This window comes from Eucyclogobius newberryi, unplaced genomic scaffold (genome assembly GCF_026437365.1).
Source record: "Eucyclogobius newberryi isolate DKJ021-1_F unplaced genomic scaffold, fEucNew1.0.hap1 SCAF_21, whole genome shotgun sequence".
In the NCBI taxonomy this organism is placed as follows: Eukaryota; Metazoa; Chordata; class Actinopteri; order Gobiiformes; family Gobiidae; genus Eucyclogobius; species Eucyclogobius newberryi.
The window spans coordinates 13,519,261-13,543,663 of record NW_027315846.1 but is presented as its reverse complement, the minus strand read 5'-3'; the positions used below and the strand labels follow the sequence as shown (position 1 = coordinate 13,543,663).

The 24,403-nt window shown below is 38.0% G+C and overlaps 1 protein-coding gene across 1 annotated transcript in view; it reads left to right on the top strand.

Annotated features, from left to right (window-relative positions):
* kif6 (kinesin family member 6) overlaps positions 1-23,710 on the top strand; it is a 30,612-nt gene extending 6,902 nt beyond the window's left edge. Inside the window, exons 10-22 of the mRNA XM_072458288.1 lie at positions 1,921-2,024; positions 3,279-3,384; positions 8,711-8,870; positions 10,904-11,107; positions 14,225-14,327; positions 14,548-14,603; positions 19,149-19,199; positions 19,629-19,713; positions 20,281-20,441; positions 21,910-21,946; positions 22,018-22,122; positions 22,842-22,957; positions 23,270-23,710. Of these exons, the coding sequence (XP_072314389.1) occupies positions 1,921-2,024; positions 3,279-3,384; positions 8,711-8,870; positions 10,904-11,107; positions 14,225-14,327; positions 14,548-14,603; positions 19,149-19,199; positions 19,629-19,713; positions 20,281-20,441; positions 21,910-21,946; positions 22,018-22,122; positions 22,842-22,957; positions 23,270-23,286 (1,305 nt within the window). The 3' untranslated portion in view covers positions 23,287-23,710. The remainder of the gene's footprint in view (positions 1-1,920; positions 2,025-3,278; positions 3,385-8,710; positions 8,871-10,903; positions 11,108-14,224; positions 14,328-14,547; positions 14,604-19,148; positions 19,200-19,628; positions 19,714-20,280; positions 20,442-21,909; positions 21,947-22,017; positions 22,123-22,841; positions 22,958-23,269) is intronic.
* Positions 23,711-24,403: the final 693 nt, after the last annotated feature.

Below are 24,403 nucleotides of genomic sequence, written 5' to 3'. Positions count from 1 at the left end.
ACTTTTTTTGTTGCAAATTACTTTTGAAAGTAATTGCTGGAACATTTAGTGTCAAAGTCATTTGTCAAAGATATATTTTAGTACATTAAGTAAATGTCTGTCGCTTATACAGTATATAATATCTGTCGCTTATATAATATCTAAACTTTCATTCAGAATATATACTTCCTAATATAAAGTAATCATGAAGTTTAATGTGTTTTACGACAGTGTGAGGACTAAAACTCAGGCACCAATGTCTTACCACACTTGTCCCACAGCGCATATGTTCTCATTCAATTGGGGGACTACTCCACAGATCATAGTTGGGTGTAGTGGAAAAACCACATGTATCTCCTTCCATCATAAAGGGGCCCCATGATGCCACCATGTCTGTAAAGGACATATTCCGGTAACCTCATTTCTAGGCATTTTAGGTGCAAACTGTGGTTACTTAATAGTAATGCCTGAAGATAACTGTGTGATTTTTGCACACGGGGGAAAGATATCATGGTGTTAACAAATAAGTTAAAGATGTTATGCAGTTAGCTCACTGTAGATACCAGCTGGTCCACTTCCCTCCTGTAGGCAGACTCATTGCCATCCAAGATGAGCCCAATAAGGAAAGCAGGGGAGAAAGTACACCGCCTTGTGGAAGCCCATTTTATGGAATATTTTTATTTCAACAGGGACAGAAACCAGGTTATAGAAAAATGCTAGTTTCCACCTGTAATCCATGGGCAGGATGAAGTTACAATGCAGAAGACTAATGTAGATGGATACTTGACCTTGACCGTCCTTGTACATATACATATACATATACATCTTATGAAGATGGGTCATTAAACTTCTGATAAGATGTAAAATGTGGCATAATATGATTATATGTATTGCTTTGTGGAAATTGCTAATGCTAATGCAATACATTAGGCCTCACATTTTTCTTCAAGTGATTGCATTCATTATTCACCGTTTTAGACTTAAGCTGGGTTATATTTTGAAGAATTGCATGAATCATCACTTTGCTTGGTCTTTTTTGTTCATGATGGCTTGCCGCTGCGATGCCAGTGTGGGATTTGGCTTCAAAAATAGTCTTTAACCAATTGGGCTGACCAACAAGAAGCGGTCAGTCTTGCATGCAGCTGGAGTGTTACATCAGAACAATGGCCTTTGCCATTGGGAGTGGCTCTTTTTAGGCATGTCTACTATGATATTCAAAAATACATATGCAAGTGTCAGTGGTAATATTTTTCTAGTGCTCAGTTGGATGTTACAATACCAAGAAGACAGCAAAATATAGGCATTTTGACATTTCCGTCAATGTGTTTGCTAAAAGTGGTGGAGCAACGCTAAGTCTGACCTTTGACCCTGGCTTGGCTCACGCAGACAGTTGTCTCCCTGGCATCTGTGTGCCACCAGTATCGCCGGACAATCGCAGCCCAGTGTTGTGTTTGCGTTAAACCAGTCAGTTTGCCTTTAACTGTAGTTTTTAGGAAACTGCATTGAGCTGTTTTCATACATACAGTAACCAAATCCAGACAGTGTTTACTGACAGTCTTTATTGTATTAGCTGAAGTCACAACCAAATACATGCTGACAGTGAGAAGTGAAGACATGCTAGATGCATTTTTTTTTTTTTTGCTGCAATTTCTTTTATGTATGGTTCTTTCAAACTGGAGAAACCTTGTCTGGAAATACTTTGTCTACATCCATTGATCAGCAAATATACTGCTGATGCTGCAATCTTCAGCTTATACAACCACATCACATGCTGTTTATGTACATTTGTATTAAAAAGACGGCATTCTGTTTTTATTTGACTCTGCATCTTAGTTTAGTTTTGTATATTCTATGCTCAAACTGATCTTCATCTAGCACACTAACAGTGTTTTGTACTAAAGAACTACACTGATTAAACTAAATTGTTTTTTTTTTTTGCAGCTGATAACTCGGCTGAAGAAGGAGATCCAGTCTCTGAAGGAGGAGTTGTCCATGATAACAGGGATACAGAGAGAGGACCAGCTCACAGGGGATGAGATTCATAAGTATGTAACGATCCCATTGTCTTAACACAAAGGACGCAAACACTGTCAAGACATAACATTCTTTTATAGACGCTCCCAGCAGGGCAGCAGCCACATTATAACTGGTTGTACTGTATTTGTAGAAAAACTGCTTTGACCTCAGCCAGTCATCTCAGGACATTAAAAAGGGAGTATTTATCCTTTTTGGTTTGGAGAAAGTCCTAACATTATTACGAGAGCGTGCTGACAGCCTTTTTTGGGACACTAATTTGTAACTGTAACACTCAACACCAAGAATCTTAAGCCAATTTTTTTCATGCATCATAACTATTTAAGGTTTCTGAATGTGCTTGGATGACTTTCGACCATGCATCAGTGGGACGTGTTAACCTCCTTCACTGAGGCTTTACCAGATCTATTAGTTTTCCAGGCTGTCGTGTTTCTGTTGTTCTATTTCATCAACACCAGACTTCAGGCCAGACAACGTGGCAAAGGCCTCTCTTCACCGCTGATATATTTATTGCGTATTGGCCACCTCAGCTGGCATCTCATTATTCCCCCTGGGATCACCCCCCGTTTGCCCAGTTTGCGGACAAATAAAACATGAATGGTGTCGTTTGCAACCACACTTACTGGATGTCCTGACGTTATGTAGCCAGTTCCCTCTTATTTTCAGCCTCATTTATAGAGCCACATGATTTGTCATTTTTGTTAACTTAACAGTCTGAATAATTAGCCCGAAATCTTTGCAAAAACATTTAAACTATATTAAGTTTTTATTTGAATTGCCAAAATTGTTAAACAGTTTGTTACTTACAATTTAGAAACCCAAACATGATTCTATTTTATTATGTATTTGATGTTTAATATCACAGATGTGAGGGCAAAATTAACTTGCTCGCTATTGAAAATATTTATGAATTCTCTTCAAAGATTGTCTGTGGTGTTGAAAAGAGTCGCTCCACTGTCAAATATCTCTGAAACCACTAATGCCTCCCAAGACCTGGTAAGAAGACTGGTTTGTTTGTTTTAGGTCCCTCTTTGTCTAAACTGTGCAGGGTCTACACTACACAACAGTATGATAGCAGCGGAAAATTAAGAGCGCTCATTGTTCTGCTTACTTGAATCTTTCGGTTTGGTTCTTGAGTTTCACTGCGAGCTGCTTCATGAGAATAAAAAAGCAATATTTGGAAAATTGACCTCATATATAGTTTAGACTGACCGCTTTGTCTGTGAGTGTTGAATAGGAAATATCAATATTTTGCCTGTGTGCAGGTTAGAAGAATCACTCAAGACCTTTTTGGACGACCCTGATCCTGAGGTGACTCTAAATTTGGGGCCAGATATGAGAAAGATTCAACACTGCTTTTCTCATCTTAAGGTAAACTTAGTATGTCAGGTTATGATCTCCAGCTGACCATGTCACTTCTCAGCTCCACCAACTGACCATCAAGTGGAAATGTATATGTAGTGGTAGACCGGTTTAGACTTATTCCTAGGTCTTAAGTATGTATGTATTCTGTTTTAAATATTCACTCACGAAAAAAAACCCTTCTTACCTCATTGTCAGATTTATTTCATTCAAATTAATTTATATTGACATGAATTAAAATGTATAAAATAACAAGTATTTTTTTTAAAGATACTGTTAAAGACAATATTATTATTATATCTATTTTTTGCTTTTCTATGGTCACACATTGTTCACTCGTACATATGTGTAAAAAGCCAATTATCATAACTCTATCCCCAAGTCTACCATAAATGTAACATAATGGCATACATTGAGTTTTAATTATTCCCACTTGTATCCAGCACTGGTGATTTTCCCACAGCCAGATTGTCTAGACATAGAAATGTTTGAGTTATTTGCCATTTAATTAGGGACAAAGTGTAATGTTGACTTGCTGTTGTTGTCAAGTTTGCATGTCAGCTTCAGAACTCACACACAGGGATATTAACACAAGATTATATTGTAATACATACGGTACATCACTTAGAGAAATCATTGAATTGTTTGTGAATTCTGTTCATTGACAATGGCAATAAACCGCTTCTGATTCTGATTCTAATTTAAAAATATACATAATGTAAAGTTATATATTGTCCCCGGACTTTTTTTTTGGAACAAAGAATTAGCCTAAGCCATCTGTGTGTTTGGTACCGTATTTACTTCTAAAATATCGTAATATGGTATAACAATACAATGAAATAAAACATGCAGCTGCAAACAATCCCCCTTCTACTAAATGTTTATAAGGAATACAATATCGTATGCCATTGTTGAGCTATTATTTGGTCAGAAGTGGAGCAGCCAACAGAAGGATGTTTCAAATCCCTTTGTTTATCCTTTCTTGAGTTTGTTAAGACCTGCCAGCTCTATCTCCTGTTCAGTTTACATTCCCTTCAGCATCAACCCAGTCACACTTCACTGGCTCTGCAGGAATCCACGTCTGTTTTATATTTTGGTCCTTCATTCTACTGTTTGCAAACTGTATTCCTTATGTAAGGCAAGGCAAGGCAAGTTTATTTGTAGAGCACATTTCATACACAAGGCAATTCAAAGTGCTTCACACAGCAGGAAAAATGCATTCAAATCACAAAGAAATTACAGAAATACAATAAGATTAACTAAATTAAAAATTATCAATCCAACTGATTTTCTAAACTAATAAAATCACAAACAAAAGAGAAGAGTGCAAAGAAAAAATCCTTTCAGTCATATGCGCAGGTAAACAAAACTGTTTTTAGCTTAGATTTGAACATTGTCAGAGTAGAAGCCTGTCTCACATCTTCAGGAAGACTGTTCCAGATTTTAGCTGCATAAAACTGAAATGCAGATTCCCCATGTTTTGTCCTGACTCTGGGCACCAGCAGGAGGCCGGTCCCTGAGGTCCTCAGAGTCCGAGATGGGTCATATGGCACTAACATATCCAAGATGTACTTTGGTGCTAGGCCATGGAGAGACTTGTACACAAGCAGAGCTGCTTTAAAGTCTCTTCTCTGAGCCACAGGGAGCCAGTGCAGAGACCTGAGAACAGGACTAATGTGATCGTACTTCCTGGTTCTAGTCAGGACCCGAGCAGCAGCGTTCTGGATGTACTGCAGCTGTTTTACAACTCGTTTGGAGAGACCAGTGAGCAGGCCGTTACAGTAGTCTAATCTACTGGAGACAAACGCGTGGATAAGTCTCTCTAAATCTGGTTTTGACACTATATTTTTGATTTTGGCAATGTTTTTTAGATGGTAAAAAGCTGCTGATGTTATTGATTTGACGTGGCTATTAAAGTTCAAGTCTGAGTCCATTATTACCCCCAGATTTCTAATTTGGTTTGTAGGTTTTAGAGCGAGACTCTGGAGGTGACCGCTAACACTTTCTCTTTGTTTCTGTGGGCCAAAAACGATTATTTCAGTCTTGTCTGAGTTCAGCTGGAGAAAGTTGTTTTGCATCCACAAACTGATCTGTTGGATGCAGTGGCAGAGTGAATCTACTGGTCCATAGTCACCTGCCGATAGTGAAACATAGATCTGAGTGTCGTCTGCATAATTGTGATAGGATACATTTTCACTGCGTATCAACTGACCTAACGGCAGCATGTAGAGGTTGAACAGAAGGGGACCCAGGACTGACCCTTGGGGCACTCCACAGGTCAGGGTCATGTGGTCTGAGACACAGCTACCAATTTCAACAAAGTACTTCCTGTCCTCATGATAGGACCTTAACCAGTTTAGGGCAGTGCCAGTGATGCCCACCCAGTCCTCTAGTCTCTGTAAGAGGATCCCATGATCGACAGTGTCAAAAGCAGCACTCAGATCTAACAGAATTAAGACTGAGGCTTTGCCCGTGTCAGTGTTCAGGCGGATGTCATTTGTCACCTTGACAAGAGCAGTCTCAGTGCTGTGATGAGGTCTAAAACCTGACTGAAAAACATCAAATGAGTTGTTTATTAAGAGGAAATCTGTGAGCTGTTGGTAAACAACCTTTTCAAGGACTTTGCCCCAAAATGGCAGATTAGAGATGGGCCGGTAATTACTCAGTACTGCGGCATCAAGACTGCTCTTCTTTAGGAGAGGCTTTATGACCGCAGTTTTCAAAGACATTGGGAATGTTCCAGATTGAAGCGACATGTTAACTATGTGAGTGAATGGTGCTAACAAACTGTTCAGCACAGACTTTAGAAATTTGGTGGGTAACACATCAAGGCAGCATGTAGATGAACTCAGACTGGTGATGATCTCATGGACAGTTTTGTCAGTTACTGGTGCAAAGTGAGTTAGCTCTAAGTGTCTTGGTGGTTTTAATGTAATTTTTTGCATTGTGGGATTTATAGCATTTTTAATGCCCTGAACTTTGTCATTAAAGAATAATGCAAACTCATTACACTTGGATGTGGAAATGAGTTCTAACGGCAGCTGAGCTGGAGGGTTTGTTAATCTGTTTACTGTGGCAAACAGGACACGCGAGTTGTTACTGCAGCTTCCAATTATTTCAGAAAAATATCTTTCCCTAGTTCTACATAAGATTAGGTTGTACATGTTCAGCTTCTCTTTGTAAATCTCTTTTTGAACCTGGAGCTTTGACTTGCGCCATTTCCGTTCGGCCCTGCGGCACTCCCTTTTCTGTGCCCTGACCGAATCATCATTTCTCCACGGCGCCTTCTGCTTATTTTTAACCATTTTAGCCTTCATAGGGGCGATGGTGTCCAGAACATTCAAAACACTAGATGTAACAGAGTTCAACAAATCATTTACATTAGAACATGAGACATTTTCAAAGTGTATCATTTCCATAAACAGTGCACCTGTGCCATCACTTATGTGTCTCCTCTGAACAACTGCAGGACCAACCGGTGGTTTGGGAGAAACAGACAGGTCAAAGAAGACACAGAAATGATCAGACAGAGCAACATCCATCACATTGACATTTGAAATATTTACCCCCTTTGTAATTATGAGATCTAGAGTGTGTCCTTTGCTGTGGGTGGGGCCTCTCACATGCTGAGTAAGACTGAAGGTTTCAAGGACAGCATCAAGCTCTTTAGCGTTTCTGTCACAAATATTATCAACATGCACATTGAAACCACCTGTAATGACCAAACCATCAAAGTCTGTGCATACGACTGAAAGCATCTCAGTAAAATCATCAATAAAACTTTGGCAGTGCTGGGGAGGCTTGTATAAAACAATGAAGAGAATGGATGGAGACCGTTTGAGCTCCATTTTAAAGGATACATACTCAAATGATGAAAACACCCCAAAAGACAACCTGCGGGTAATTATTTCATTTCTAAAGACAGCACAGACTCCACCCCCTTTTTTGTTTTCTCGTGTTTCAGATTCAAACTTAAAGTTGGGTGGAGCAGATTCTATCAGAACTACATTTCCTGTGTTTTTGTCAAGCCATGTTTCAGTTAAAAACATAAAATCAAGATTATAAGAAGAAATAAAATTATTAATTAAGAGAGATTTGTTACATAAGGATCTGACATTTAGCACAGCAAGTTTCAGACTAGTTTCAGTGAGACTGGGCTTTATCTTTTCACAGGGAATATGAATCACATTTCTCAGATTGGGCCTGACTCGCATTTTGTTTTTCCATCTCTGTGATGATGTGACTACAGAAATAGCACTAGGGGGGGCTCTTTTTACATAGGGCCCCGGGTTGGTTTGATTTTTAATGTGACCGGCTAAACTTGTTTATCCTCCTGTCGATGTTTGGAAGAGGTCCACTTATGAATGTTTTGATTTCCATTTTATCAAGCACGTCGAATAACTTCAAGAAGTCTTTTTTCAAAACTTCAGTCTGTTCCCGCTGCATGTCCACTGCACCCACGTGCACAATCAGCTGTTTAGCTCCTCCATGCTTAGCCATAATATTTGGAAGGAGTGACGTTATCTCAGAAACAGTGGCGCTTGGAAAAGAATGTGTGTTTATCTTTTCATGCGTCACGTGACTTATCGCGCCGTCCCCAACTAAAACAATCTGCGTGACCTTGGCTCCTGGCACAGTTCCTCCTTGCTGTATTTTGGCCACGTCATCTTTCCTTTTTTCATTTAATTCCATCTCTGAAAGTGGTAAAAATCTGTTGGTGAGTTGTATTTTAGGCGACTTCACGTTATCTTTGTATCGTTTAGGCTTTGCTCCAAGTTTGTTCCAAGAAACAGCCTGGTCTTTCTGGTTTTTAGACAGTTTTGGAAACGACACAGAGTCACTGCGGTTTAGGTTGAAAGTAGCAGTTTTTCTTGTAAAAAGTGTGCTCTTCTTACCGTCGGTTGACACAGGAATGGTATCGTGAAGAACTTTTTCAGATTCCAAAACAAATATCCGTGTTTTCAGCTCATTAATTTCTTGTTTTTTTATATTTCCGACAGCGTTCACAGTCTTTCTCCCTTCTTCTCCCGGACATGTCGCTGGCGTCAGATATGTCGTTAAAACTGGAAAAATTTTCTTAAAATCCTTGGTTTACTTGAAAAAGTCTAAAGCAAAAATGTTTGGAAGACAAAAACTGATTAAAAAGCAAAATAAATAAGGAAAGCAGCGATAGCAAGCGGAGCGAGCAAAAAAGCGTGTGCACTCTTCGGAAGCAGAGGGATGTATTACTCTGTTTAGCTGAAACAACTTCATTCAAGACCTTAGATATTACTGGTTGTATTTTTGAGTGGACAGCAGTGGTTTTTAGTTCAATACATTTGTTTTTTTTGTCTAGATGATGTTCTTGGAAAAAACAAGCAGAGGAGCCGCACTGACTGATGGGAAAGTCGTACCAGAAGCAACACTGAGGAGGGGCGACGTTCAGGAGAGTCAGCAGTGTGCGACAGAAGTTACAAAGTTAAAAGAGATGCTGACACAACGCGACAACGAGATCAGTATCCTTTAATCCAGCCGCACGCTAAACAGAAGCAGGAAGAGCTTTGAAAGGGATAAATGATTAACTTTCACTTCTTCTCAAAACTTTGTCTAAATTTTCCTGAATTGGCTTCATGTTTCATAAGATATTGGTTATTTTATGCCAATGTAAAACAAAAGTGCTAAACAAGCTTCTTTATGGACTCATAAGCTCAGCAACGTTTGATTTATTTCAGGGCAAATATCAAATTTGAGTTAAAAAAAAATAAAAATAATTTAGAAACACGCAGTCTTAATATCCCATATGTTTTCAGATACATTGCAGTTTATCATTACTGCTATTATTCATAATTATGGCATTTGTGTTTGAATATGATATTTCTAATGACTTTAAAGTAGTATTATTTCCTCAGCCGCTCTTTACTGTGGCTTGTCAGTAGATCACACCACATTTGTCAGGAAATTGAGATGTCTGCTTGATTATTTAACCACAAAAGCCTCAGCTACCCAAAATAAATATTATATCATTATCATCCATAGATTTCAACTGTAGCATTTTGGGGAAAGTTGCGTGAAATTATCTCGTAAACTTTCCTACTCATTATGACAGTGGTTTTTACCATAATGCAGCCATAATTTCCACAATTGCAGTTGCATGTTTAAGGGGCAAAATTCAGCCAGTTTTATACAGATTTTACTGACTACATTGATTATGTTAAATTTGACGGTTGTATGAAAATGTTGTAGAATCATGCCCGGTGAGACTGAACTGTATTTTTTGGCTGTATTAACAGTTTGTACTTGTAATAACTCATAATAACTCTAACATTGCAGACGCACATGTCAGTTCCAGTACAGAGGTCATTAACATTGCCCTATTCTGTAATTTATCTATTGTAGGGAAACACCAACACAGCCATCAGACAATTTGACAGACTGCTAATTTTATTTAGTTGCTATCATCCAACAAGTTCATCTTTTCCCATTGAAGCAGCAGCAGACTTCCACGACTTCCACAAGTGACTTAAAGATGTCAAAATGTCAAAGTTCACATTATCAGAAGACTTTGGTAATGGAAAGAACTTGAGAACAGAAGCAGCTCCTCGTAATGAGCTGAATAAAACGATGACGTTCAGTAGTATCTAAGCCCCACTCCTTCCAAAAACATTTAAATTGTCAAGTTTAGACCTGGCACATTTTGAGACGAGTGCGTGGCTGTCTCCAATGGAAACTATAATTGGAGTTTCACTTTCCTCATGTTATTGTTCAGCCTGACAGAAATATAAACAAATTTATCCAGCTCCTTCCTTGAAATTATGTCCATTTCAAATCCAGAACAATGACAGCCAGATTTCTTTTCTTTTTTTTTCAAACTTTGAACATCCCAAATTATTTGCTGATCTCTGCGATTTGGGTTTCGCCTGAGCCAAAGTCCATGTCTGCTAATGTAATGATAGAAACGTGCTTGAGCAGTTGAGTAATGTATTGAGTCGAAATTATGGGTTGTGATGTGATCACGCCATGAAGCACACTTCATCTCGCTGAAAACCAGACAAGGTCAGAGCCAAAGACATATAAAGTTGTATAATGGAATTGTTCATTTTGAGTATTTTTTCCCCCTACAAAATACATTCTTTGAAAAGATAATAGCTTATCATGGCCAAATGTAGTAGTTGCTGTAATAGTAACAATGCTGACATTGACATTTCTTGGAGTCTGAAGTTGTCTGCTGTATGCATTATGAGAAAATTATGTATAAAGGCATTTAGCTGGAGCCCTCTAATTAAAAGCAGAAGTTGGAAGTAAAGCGCAGTAGTCAAAGTGCTAAGGAAGTGATTATAGTAAAAAGACATATGGAAACATTGCACATGAACAAGCTGACAGGCAGTTTTAACCTTATGTACTCTCTTTATCACAATTTAGGCACTTGCTTTCAACCGTTAAACATATTTTTCATCCGCTACCATCCGTACAGTAATCTTCATGACCAAAATGCATGTATTTACTTATCCGTTAATCTACCAGTCAATTCTTCTTAATGTACTGCAAACAGGTATCCTAATTAAGATGTTGAAGAAGGAGAAGACACAAGCTCAGGATGCTGCTACACAATTAGCCAAATTCACCCAAAGCCAAGACATAGTTTCACCAAGAGCTGCTGTGTTGTCCAGAGCGTCTAATGAGGATTCTAAGGAAGAAGACACAAATCTGTCAGACGCAAACTCAGAAGGACGAGCTATACAATACATGAAAAAAGGTATTTGACAGGTTGGATTTAAGCAATGTTGTGATGTTTAAGACAAGGTGGTGAGGACAGGTCCATGTCTCATCAGTGGGATGGCATGTATTGAAGAGGTTCCTTTGTGAGGTCACTGGAGTGGCGCAGGGCAAACGTAGACAGTTTTGTGAATTAAGCCTGCAGCCGATGAATAGCAGATGAACTTAAGGTCTTTACTGTTGTACTTTTACGCACTTAAAACAGCAACACAAGACAGCGCACTAGTAAATTAAGGGTATTTTCCATAATTTTCAATCATTTTATTGCAAACTAGGTGAATTTATGATTAAACTCTTGCAAGAGACTTGTGACATCACACGCCTCTGATGTTATGAGCAGCTCAATCAAACTTTTCCACTTCGATTCTTCTTCTTTGGTGTTTGATGGCACTTGGCATCCAAGTGTTACATTAGCGCCACCTACTGTAGTTGTATGTCTTCAAAGCACGAGCTCTACACCACACCGTCAAAAAAATTCAATAAATATAAATATATTAAATAAATAAAGAGAGAGAGAGAAGGAGAGATAGCAAGATAGCAAAGGAGAGAGAGAGACTTTATCACCGCCACCTACTGTAGTTGTACGTCTTGACTTTAGACTTTATTCTTTAGACTTTGTTGCAAAAACTTTAGCCTTTATTAGTTCTTTTCCAGGGGCCTTTCAAGTACGAGCCATCAAACTGAGCTGGAGCTGCTGTCTGTTCTGAAGGCTCCTTCTCTAATGATGCTCAGTGTGGCAGTGAGGGCAGCGGACACTAAATGGACACAGACTCTTTGAAAGATGAGGCTATGAAAAAACAAACTTCTGCTGGAACGGTGTCCAGCCTGAATTACATGGCGTATCAATCACTGAGTGTCGGATGGCAGCGTGGCAGTGGTTTTAGAAATGATTCGAAAATAAGGACAGTCTATTATTACTGCTGAAAGGTATGCGATCCCAATGTGGAAACAGCTGAAGCGTATTGTTTATCTTGGAGTTGTTCCATTGATAAAGGGTTCGTTTTAGTGCATGTGTCCAAACTGTTATTTCATATTGACCTGTGTCTTCAATTGATGGTAAACAGTAAGCTAAAGTATGGAAGTATGTCGTCACACTTACAGGAAAACCTCTATTGCACATGACTGTTTTGTTACATGGATATTACCCCTGAGCAATACATATCAGAGATCATAGTTTTATTCTGGTCACAGACATAGTGTTCAGAGATTATATCAGTTATACACTACATAGTTATCATTTTTGCAGTTAATTCTGTTGGTGTGAAAATCCCACACCCGTCTTGGTGGTTACATGTCCGCTGTGGAATGTCCATGGACTTTCTCACAGTTCTTCATTAGAAGTGTTCGCTGCATTCACATCAAAGCTTTGAGGGAACGCTGGCCATCTGAACACAGGGCAGAGTTCCAGGTCAAATGGAAAACAGGGATTTATAAACTTTGACAAATCTGGGAGCGTTGGTGCAATGCATTCAGTTACCGTACATATATGTTTGAAAACAGTAGTAGTTGCTTTGGTTGATTACAATTAGCTCGCCTATGTGACATCTCACATCTGGATTTAAGTGATCCATATGAAGAGATCTTTCCAAACTATACGAACATTAGATCATTGCTTTTGGTTCAGAACAAATGGACCTTATCCTTCTGTCAAAAGGTCACCAGTGTTTATATACATTTTAATTCACATTTTATCCGAGACTCTTTGGCCGCAGCCGGCAGTCTTTGTGGTTAAAGAGGGAAAATGCTGCTCCCTGAAGATTAATTGTAGTTGTAATGATGATGACCTTTCCATGGACATCAGCCATGATTGAATAATGTAGAGCTCTTTCCATCTTTCAACAATAAGCCTCTAAATCAGTTAATGAGTTTGTCTTTAGTTTCTCTTTTCAGTTTACTAAAATATATGTTATTCAAATCAGTTGAATCTTGGGATTGTGTTTTGATTGTAGACATCCAGTTAATGGATATACAACGTGTTCTAGTTATAATTCAGATGGCTGATGCCTTGTCTATTTCAAGTAGATGAGAAGATTTGAGCAAATCCTGCTTTATTGTAATGATATGATAATGAGTCTAACAGACTATTTGCAATTGTCTGTCATAGAGGCCACAGCCTAATAAGAATATCTGCAGAACTTTGCAAAATGTGTTATTATATATTATATTGTCTCTTATCGTCTCTCCAAATCTAGATTTAATCAAACCTCTCCTGGAAACACGGGCAGCCTTAGACATGTTCTTTTAAATGAATGGAACGATGCTGGCATCTAATTTCTGAAATGTGTTGAAACAGCAACAATAGTCACGATACAATCACCTCACCGAACCTTTGTGGTTTATCAGCATGTGCAGTACGAGAAAGAAGTATTAGGAAAGCTGGCATCATGTACTTGTGATTTCATTACCACAAAGTGTTTAAGTGCAACTGAATACGAAGTCACATCATTCCAGATATTCTTAGAATGCTGCATTTAAAGGAGTTGAACAAAATGCATTTCCATCGAAACCTCACTGATTTGTGGAGATTTTGTTTTGCTCGGGTTGATGATTCTGATGAAAACAACAACAGCATTCCAGTCGGTCTTGGAATTATTGCACATGAATAAGTGTTTGCAATACTGTTCAGTGAGTGTACAGTACGTGTTTGTTCTACTAAAACCTCAATAGAATCTTCGATCAAATGCCAACAAGTTTATTCATGGTGTAAGAAATGCTTATCATACTATAATCATAATGAAGGATCAGCCTCAGCAGGTACAGGTTCAGATTCATGTGTTTGCAGGGGACCAACCACCGTTTAGTGCTGACATGACCAGAAAAGCTGTTTACACTTGTGTTAATGTTGGCTCTAAACAGTAAATGGGGCTCTAATAGCCCCTTCTCTCTCAGTGTAATTAGTTGTAGGTGGGAGGTCACTGATATGAACATGAGGCTGCTACATCTGGCTGCCAGACTCACGCACAGTGTGTCCATGTGGGAACTCACTGTTTACAGATTAAGAGCAGGATGTGTGGAGATTTCCCATAGTTACATGATGTGTTGCGTAAAAAGCTGTCTCGTCTCAATGCTAATTTGTGTTTAATTGCGATCATTATAGATCCTAAGTTTTCTATGGGAAAGCAAGAGGCCTTCGAGATCTTCTTAAGAGACCACGAGGACCACCTGACCATCGAAGAAAACAAGACGCAACTGAAACAAAGGTTTTTCGACGTCATCAATCTTTACTTATCCAGACTCTAACAATGACGTGTTATTGACCGTTAATGAACAGTTGGACATAACGTTAGGACCCCTGACAGCTAATCCATAATGGCACCTGTTTGTGGATTTAACTGTAAATTGGAGGATTGGCTTTGAGGATATGATTTTTACCTTGAATGGATTTTTGTAATCAATACTGACTTGTCGATTTTTGAACAGGTCAATTGAGGCCAAAGGACTAGGAGGACAATTAAATGAAACAAGAACCAGAATAAGTAAGTTGATTCAACAGGTGAGGGGGGCTCTTCTGGGAACTGAATCCCTTTAGAAGATGCAGGAAAACATAAAAAAGTTAACATTAGCAGAAAAGTATTACAAAACGTAAAGGTTGTAAACTCTAATAAGCACACCACTTATGGGGTCCTAGTTACCGGAGCAATTGTGAATCAGTGAATTCTTTCCTAAACTAAATGGCATTCAATCTGCTTTTTACTATCTTCTCTCCAGCTGTTTTATGTCTACGGTAAATAAATTATTAGCAGTTGTGGGTTTGCCAGTTCAGTTTTGAAACATTAAAATATGTAAAACAATAAAAATGTATTTGAGCTGGATGCACTTTTATCTTTTTTATCATTTTACTTAAAACCTATTTTCATCACAATTGATTTTAAATGTTACCGTAGCTCGCACCTGCTGGTTTGGTTGTGTCCAGGTCCCACTACAGTTCAGCTCTTTCTTAACATTCCATGTGTGAGGTGCTGAGACAGTTGTAATTCAGATATGCCATACATCACGCTGAAGTCATTTGACAGCTCTTGGTCCTTCATCAATGAGGTTTGCAGACATCTTTCCATACTGTTTGGAGAACACTATGCTCTTCAGCTTCCAGAGTCACTTTCACATTTTTGGAAAAACACCTGAAGCGCCTTGGTGTTGTCAAATATTATTACATTGTTAGATACATGGAGGTACATTCTTCCTCAATGAGATACATTATTTTAGTGGGACAAGGTTGACTGTTGGGTTTGGAAAAACGATGGTTTTACTGTTTGGCAGTACGTGTACTTCATGCTTGCACATGATTGAAGCTGTTTTGATGATATGAACATGCTCATTGTAGTGTTGTTTTACCCAGCATGGGGGTCAGTGGTGAGGCAGAGAAGGAAAGGCAGTGGCCTGAGGAGACTGTGGTGTCCAAACATCTCTCTGGTTTACAGTATTGTTTTTGGCTGCTGAAGATGGCTCAGGAATCCCATCTCTGGAGGAGCACACATTCTGATCCCTTAGATCCAAAAAGTGCAGATATACTATATATTTGTTGAGGGGGATTCGACGTGCACAACTTCAACATAAAAAAAAAAATTGGAGCAGATGGGAAGAGGAAGCTGATTTTTCATCCAGATGTACAGGTTCTTGACAGCGGAGGCCTAGGTAGAGCTTCATCTCCCTGTACAGGAAAAAGACTCCTCATACAACACACAACATACACATGGGAGTTGAACTGGACAATATTAACCATCATTTTTTTTATTTTTTTTATACCATAACAATTCAATTACAAAATAACATGCATTTACATATATGTTCGAATACAAATCTGTATGTCGACCTCAAAACTGGCACCAAATCAAAACTTAACAAAGACTACATTGAATAATTGTGTTTATTGTTGTATTTATTGTTGTATTTATACTGTCTCAAAGATCAATGTTTTGTTCATTCACAAAATGATGCGTTTATTTTATTCCGATAAAGAAAATCCATTCAACAGAGAAAAATTTAACTAATTTCCTTGATCCAGTCCAAATCATACATCTAAAAAGCCAGTGTACCTAAAATCTTTCAACATTATTCTTTCTGTGGGCAAACAAAATCTGTAAAATGTATGATTCCCTCCCCTTTCTCTTCTTATTTTTGTTTCTACAATGTCCTCAGCAACTAATTTGCTGTATCTAACAGCAGTTCAGTTCAATTCCAATGAACACAGTTAACTAATCATCTCTAGAAATAATAGTTATGTCCTTCTGTGTCTGGAAGTCACCCGTCTTTGTGCAAAAACCAAATGTGTTTGAATGATCATCCTTTCAGATAATGAGGCGCAGAGCATTGATCCTTTTGTGGTGCTGATGTGGCATATCACGTTTAACCTCCAGGCCTCAAAAAGCACCCAATATTTAGTGAAGCTGTAGCCTGATACTGTTTTCTGTAGGACAATGACACATCTCCTAGAACAGTTTGGGGGAAATCCGGCAGTATTTGGAAAGTTGTGGTGTTGAGGTTACATTCTTGTGTGGCCCTTACACATTTTATTTCATTACTCTTGCCCAATACTGACGACACTTTGAAATCTAAGGTCTTGATCATCAAAATATTGTAATACATATTTTAGTTGGACACCTAATAGGAAATATCTATGTCCTTCTTGAGCTATATGTTTTCTTTGGGTCCAGCATGTCATTCCTATACTTTCCTTTTCGTGTCACCTCAACAATAGAGTTTGGCAATATATCAGCATTTTTATAATATTGTGAATGTTGCTTTGAATTAATGCAAAATTTGAATATTGAACATTTCACCTTTGTCTGATAATTAAACCTCAGATAATAAATGTAACGCATTTGTTTTTGAAATAATATCATCTGACTAATGTTATCAGGATACTTCCAAAATAATCAAGTTTTGTCAATATGGCCCACACCTACTCAACAGACCTACTACTTTAGTTATAAATTCCCTTTTGACTCAATCCTCTTGTATCCACTATGTCCACAGTATAGTTATAAATCAGAGTCAAAATGACCACTCACAGCAAATTTCCTTGCTCCTTTTTTCCAACTGTCAAAACTAACTCTGTACTATCATAAATATTTCTTGATTCTTGTATGCTTGTGTTGGAGATTATACATCCTGGAGTTATGGTTTTTGAGTGTTCTTTTTCTGCTAGCGGAGACTTGGGTATCTCTCTGACCACAAAGTAAACCGCTGGGCGTCTCAGTTCATTTATATTTTACTCCAACTATCGATGGCGTCTTAAAAACAGGATTCTTAATTTCAGTCTATAACTATTAGGAAAAAACACTGTCATCGTGGGCAGTATATGTCTTGCGTGTCATTTGTAGCGTTTCACTTCATCTGTTCGTGTCTGGCCCGTCTACTGGTTCTCCGCAAAGTGGTCTGCTAATGTAAAGGGCTCTGAAAGACGAGCTGCTTTTTGAGGCACTTGGGGTAGACTCACTGTATACACGCTTTAAAAAAAAAAAGAAGATTTATAGAGCTAACACTAAGAGCTGGTGTCTGTTTCACCTGAAGTCTGTGATACGTTTACCATATAACAATATGTTTCGTTATTAATCGACAGCGTCACTTTTTTGTTTAGGATTTACATATTTGAATCCATTCTTTCTGTGGTCCTTAAGAAATGTAATCAGGCAATAACATAATTACCTACGTGAGTAAAATTTAAAACATCATACAGTACAACAAGAAATGAACGTTACACTGATCAACATACAAAAGTTGACAAATCATGAATAACCCACAAAATAAAAAATAAGAAGCAGATTCCATTCATTCATTTGCATTAATGGGCAGTTACTTTATGTTACATAAATGCATTTATTGGGTAGGCAATATTGACCAAACATAGTGATACATTTTTAAATTATTATCATTTTCACAAATATGGTATTTTGGCAGTCTTTCAGCAATGTGATGATTTTTCAAATTTCCCACAACAAAAAATACTTATTATACACCTGCACCATTGTAAAACAGATTTAATTGTATACTTGAAATTAGTCTTAATCTCTTCCAAATGCCATTGTCTTAACACAATTAGCAAAAACTACAATACAACTGTTGTCATATCATTGAAGTTGTTCTGCACAATATTCCACAGTAACTGATCGAACACAGCTGTTTTATTGAACCTTTAGAGGTGTGCATTGAAAAAGTGTCTCCTTTCACTCCATTTATTTTACACTTCATCTGGATTTCTCGTTTTTGCTTGTAAAAACCTCACCTTTTAGTTTGGAGACAGGATTGGATTACAACAAGTGTACAGGACCTGAGGGACTGTAATGCTACCTCCCCGTCTACCTCTTTTATCTATCACCCAAGGAGAGGATAATTACCACGGTCAATTACCAACTTTCTGACACCCGAGTTGTTTTTGTGACCTTATTTCTTCATTTTCTTTCACTAAATCAAGTATGAACATTTACCAATAATATGTGTGTAATATCCTTTGGCCTCAAAAGCATTGTAACCTGAAGTCCATTTGCTAAATTGACCAATTAACAATTCAAATGAGCGGGAAGACAAGAAAAACAGCAGATCACACACAAATGACTTATCCATGTGTTAAAAAGGTAGTGACCCAAAATGGACCTGACTCTACCCCTGTTCTGCCTAATATGGAGACGCTTAGACTGTTTAGTTTGGAATAATGGAATGGCAGAGTCCAGATATCACTGCTAAACTTGCTACCGTTCCTTTAAACTGAAAGTGCTTCAATTGATAGAAATTTGTGAAAACTTTGAAAGGAATATAGGACCAAATAACAAAATGGAATATGATTGATTAAATAAACTGTAGATTGTTTTATTCTGCAGTTCAAAAGAAAAGGCATTTACCCCTGATTTAGAGTTCTTAAGTGTACAATTGCGAGATAGTATCAGTGTCTTGGCAGAGCTTCAATCGTTCGTTTGGGAGGAATTATGTCCTGCAATTTCCCTATATCTTTGGAAATGTATTGAACCTTGTGATATGCTGTACGTATGCAAGGATAAACTGACATTTACTTATCTCTTCTCTTCCAGGCGACTTGAGGAAGCAGTTAGAAATGCGAAGAAGGCAGAGGGCAGTTCAATGTGAGTTACAGTTAAACACATTGCACATCTTGTTGCCTCCGTATTAAGATTGCATTGTGAGAGTCTTGTGGGAGCTTTGGCCACTTCAAACATGGTGCAGCAGGCTTCAGTGACCAACTTGTGGGCGGCACCACCAGTTCCCTCCGTCATCTGCTCTTTTCTGACCATTTGATCAGCCAGCGACTGCTTTGAAGGGCAAATCTGCTTCAAACACGCCAGCATATCCCTTCAATTCTGATGCCCAATGCTTTTTTTTGCAATTTTGAGTCATAGTTTTTCAAAGCCATCTGTGAAAACCTGGCTTCTATTATCTCCATCCATAATTGAGAATAAAATCTTAGCGGCATGGCGCATTTAATTCTTGTTTTTTTATGGTACCATTGTGAAAGATAATGTTAACTTACACTTGTTTCTTGTTTTGGTTTTCAGCTGTTCTTGACGGACAGGAATTTGAAGATGAAATGGATCCAGTAGAGGAAAAACTATGTACACAAATTGAACAGGAAAAAAATATGTGAGTGTAATTTTATATATATTTTTTTTATCTCTATCCACTTCGACTTAAATTACCCTAGTGACTTTGAGAAGATCTTTGTCCTAATGAGCCCAATCTAAGACCCAAACTTTATGGATAGATTCCCATAGCTGACCCCTGAAGGCAAGAACATGACTGAATATTACAAAAGAAAAACCCTTACTCCAGGGGTGTCCAAACTTTTTTCACTGAGGGCCGCATTTTGAAACAACCTGATAACATCGAATTGTGAATCATTCGAAATGTGCATTTGACATAGTTTCGATGAGCCTCCACACCTTTAATAAGACTTGGAACATTAATATTAGGTTAGTATAACATCAAAATGCTTAATCTTTCCGATTTTACAGTAAAACGTACTACTTTTTGTTGTTTTGGATCAACTGAAGCAGGAGGGCCAACAAAAATTGGTCTGAGGGCCGCATTTGGCCCCCGGGCCTGTAGTTTGGACATGCCTGCCTTGCTCTAACACCACATGACTAATTTGATTGAATGGACACAGCAGATTCCACTGATGACTAATGTAACGTTAATATGTGTTGTCAGTTACAAGAGCACCATTGACCGTCTTAAAGCGTTACGCACAGAGATTGAGCACCTGCAGCTGTTGTTGGAGAGGGCAAAGTTCAAGCTCCAGAGAGACTTCCAGAAATGGTGGAGTGAGGAGGCATCCCGTGTGCAGGTGAAAGACACTTACTTCCTCCAAAGTACAGTATCTGTAGGACAACACCACATAAAACTCAGCTGTACCTGACACAGTGCCCCGGCTGGCATTTGTCATTTCTGCTTGTGCGTTTAGGAAGCACATTGGTATTGTACAACAGTGGATATGCATGTCTTTGGGGAGCTTTGTCGCACAGTTTTTGACCTGGGTTACCTCTGTTACAGCTCATAAATAATGAGCTCTAGAGGGGGGACACACAAAGCATTCACAAATCTACATCCTGAGGGGCGGCCTGGAGGCAAGTCGCTAACATCATCAAATGTGTTGTTCACATTTCACCTCAAACAAGAGCAGGATGTTTAAACACTATGAACGACCACATCTGACTAGCAGACACAGTCGATCTTTGAATGGAGAATAATCACTTATTCACAGAAAAGTATGCGGGTAAATGAGTGGAAGTCCGACATCTCTGATTGTGATTTTCTAAGCTGTAAAAGTATTTTTGCATAGGTGCACTATGAAGCTTTTCTGGTTCTTACGCTGCCTGGAATGTTCCAAAGTATCTTTCTTCATAGAGACAAGCTACCAGGCTAAGTTTTGGTTAGACCTCAGGAAAGGGGACCATGGTGATGCTGAGAATTCATGATTCTCAAGGTATATTTGCACAATAGATAGAAATTGTGTGGTTTAAACCTATGTCATATTTATCCCTAACCCTGGCAATGCAATAATATATGGAAGGAGAGAAGCAAGTGGTGGAGTCCTCCCCAGAAATGTTACATAGTGCACCTTTAACAGTCAGATACATACACAGGTTTAATGTTCTTTTTCTCCATGATGTTGACAAGGAATCAGAAGCTGTGGCAAAGACTCAAACTGCATTGTGGACCAGGCGGCCTCATTCGTCCACATCCAGGTAACATGTTTGGCTGTTTGTAAGCATACATGGAAATACATGCAGGATCTGCCAATATCCTTGTTCTGACAAATAAACATACTGCAGGTTCCGAAATGTTCTTTTCACAATATAGATGTTGTTTTGCTTGAATGATCCACAGAATGGCATAAAACTTTCATGGAGACAAGCTGGTGACTCCACCAAAACTAAAAGCATTTTTGGTAAAAAAAAAAAAAAATAATAATAATAATAATAAAAATGCCTATATAGAATGAATGAATGATGTTTGAATGAAGTTTGACCATACTGTGGAACATTCCTGGTAACGCAATAACATTTTCATAACGCAAGGCAAGCAGATGATCCACCATAAGAAAACTTACATAATGCACCTTATGTCACGTTTTATATACTGTATTGTATCTTTTATTTCATCGTCTGGTTTTATTGCATCTTCTGGTTTTTAATATTCATTTTCCTTTTATTTCTTTATTAAGTAATTAATTAAATACAAATATTCACATTGCAAATTCAACAATACAGTTACAATTCCTCTGTATTTATAGTGAATCTGATCCCATACTCAATGCGGTTCGTGATAACCGCACAGGCCGGGATCATGCCACATATTCTGCAGAAGACTTCAGGTCAGACTGCCTTCACCTTAAATGTATTCTTTTTTTTCAAAGTCCACAAACAGATGATGTTTTTATTTTAGAAGCCCCACACCAAAAGGAGGACCTCCGGTAACCGCTGTTCCAGCCTGGGTCAATGAACTTGCTCCAAGAACAATCTCTGACTTAAAATCCTCTTCACAATTACGGTATGCAGGCTTGTAGTACCCAATGTATTAAAAACAGGTTGAATCACTGTTCATAAAAGACGTCAGTGTCATGAAATTGCAGTGAAATTTCCATACCATATGTCCCACAAGTGAACTGAAAAAGCACTGCATTTTTATGATCCCGTCCGGGCTGGAAACCAAATATTTTCACCATCATGTGTACATTTTACATGAATGCAAACACAACGGTGATGCTGTAAATCCAACATGTTTGCAGAAGTAGTCTGGAGATTTAACCTGGATCTATAGTTTTTATTGCACTCCTATGTTTTTCTTCCACTTATAAGCAGCCTCATTTGTATATCTTTGTGAAGTAATGTTTCCGAAGTCCTTTTTACAAATCAAACACATACAGACTTACCTAAACCCTCCTAACCACAACAGCAAAATAATCAGAGCATGATATATAGGTTCCTCTGTAGCAGTACATGCAGCATAGAGATGCTTTGTTCCCGGCATAAGCTGTTTTTTACACACTTGAGAAATGTTTCAGCTGACATATTTTAACATTTTCAAACATTTAATGTTGGATTTTGAAATGTGTATGAGTCTATGTATGAATAATGTTGAACACTCGGACCACATTCCTTAATCAATGTGCTGTCAGTCAGTCAATCAATCAATCAATCAATCAATGCATGCAATGCAATGCAGTGGTGTATTTTACGGCACAATTTAATATAATATGTGTATTCAAGGGATCTGTCCACAACCAGTATCACATCGTCCTCCATTCCTCTGACTGGGGACAAGAATGCTGATGCAGACATTATGGCTTTCATAAAAGCCAGAGAGAAACTCCTGCAGAAAACCAGTAAGTCCTTCCAGTTCAACCACACACTTGAGTCCACATTAAAAGGACAACAATGAACCCTAGTGGTGAATTCTGTTATTACAGTAGTTGAATTCCCTTTATCAATTTATTTATAATTATGATTGCTTGTCGTTTTAAATTAGATTGGGTCAAACTACATACTTTTTGTTACCACAAACAAACAAACAAACAAACAAACAAACAAACATTTTAGTAGAGAAATATTTTAACTACATCACATACAAAAATGCAACATGACAACAAAAGTAGTATACATTTATATAGTCTATTGAACTTTTGTTTTATTCTCAGGTCAACACTTAAAATAGCCTTTAACTCCACATAGGACATGATGAATAAACCACAACAGTACTGCAGGTAAGTAGTGTAAAATGTCTATTATTTGTTTGATAATGGTCACATTAGCACATCCTGTTACCTTATGTCTACCTATTTGTTCACCTCACAACTCCCTCCCTGCAGTGGTTCAGTGGCATGATGGGAGGTCCTATAAATCACAGCTTTATGTGGCTGGCTTGAACTGAACAAATGTTGTCTTTAGATATCAGCGGGACAAAGTGACGACGAGCATGAACTATTGCAGCCTGGCTCCTGTGTTTATTTAGAAACCTCAATCAGTCATGCATTTTATCATTTCTATTACTGTTAAAATGTTATGGATTTATAAATGCTAACTATACTGCCAAGAGAAACTGAATAAAAACATATTTTAAATATGAATTGAAACAGCTATCGCTTTGATTTAGTGGTAAATTTTCTTTTTACATAACAACAATAATAATTTACATAACAATTACAGAAGGTTTTCTAGCATCACATACAGTGTAATGTTTTAAAAGATTATATACTCATCTCTGTGACAAACCCAAAAGAAAAAGAAAAACTGTTAAAATTATGAATATTATTTATATCACTACGGTTAAAGTTAATGCATTTCCTGGTTTTAGGTTCACTTTGAAACCTGGCTCAATAATAAGCCTTTCAAATGTAGTTTTTCATGTTCAACTACAAGACCTCACTCACGCAAAAGATTTTTGTTTATAAAATAGTGGTAGTAGTAGTAATAGTAGTAGTAGTGATAGTAGTAGTAGCAGCACTAGTGGCAGTAGTAGTAGCAGTTGCAGTAGCAGAAGTAGTAGCAGTAGCAGAAGTAGTAATAGTAGTACTAGTAGCAGTAGCAGGAGCAGTAGCAGAAGTAGTAGTAGTAGTACTAGTAATATGACTTAAATCAGTGAGTTAAATCAGACTCTCAACCTTCCCCTCACTGATCTTGGTGCTTTCTGTCCCTGTCAATCCTGATGTTTGGATGTTTGGATCCTGTCACCCTGGTGCCATTGTTGAGCCAAGTCCTAAAGCTGCTATTTTACATGGCTTTGCGTCGATTTGGTTGACACTTCACAATACGTTTCTAGAATTTGCATTCTT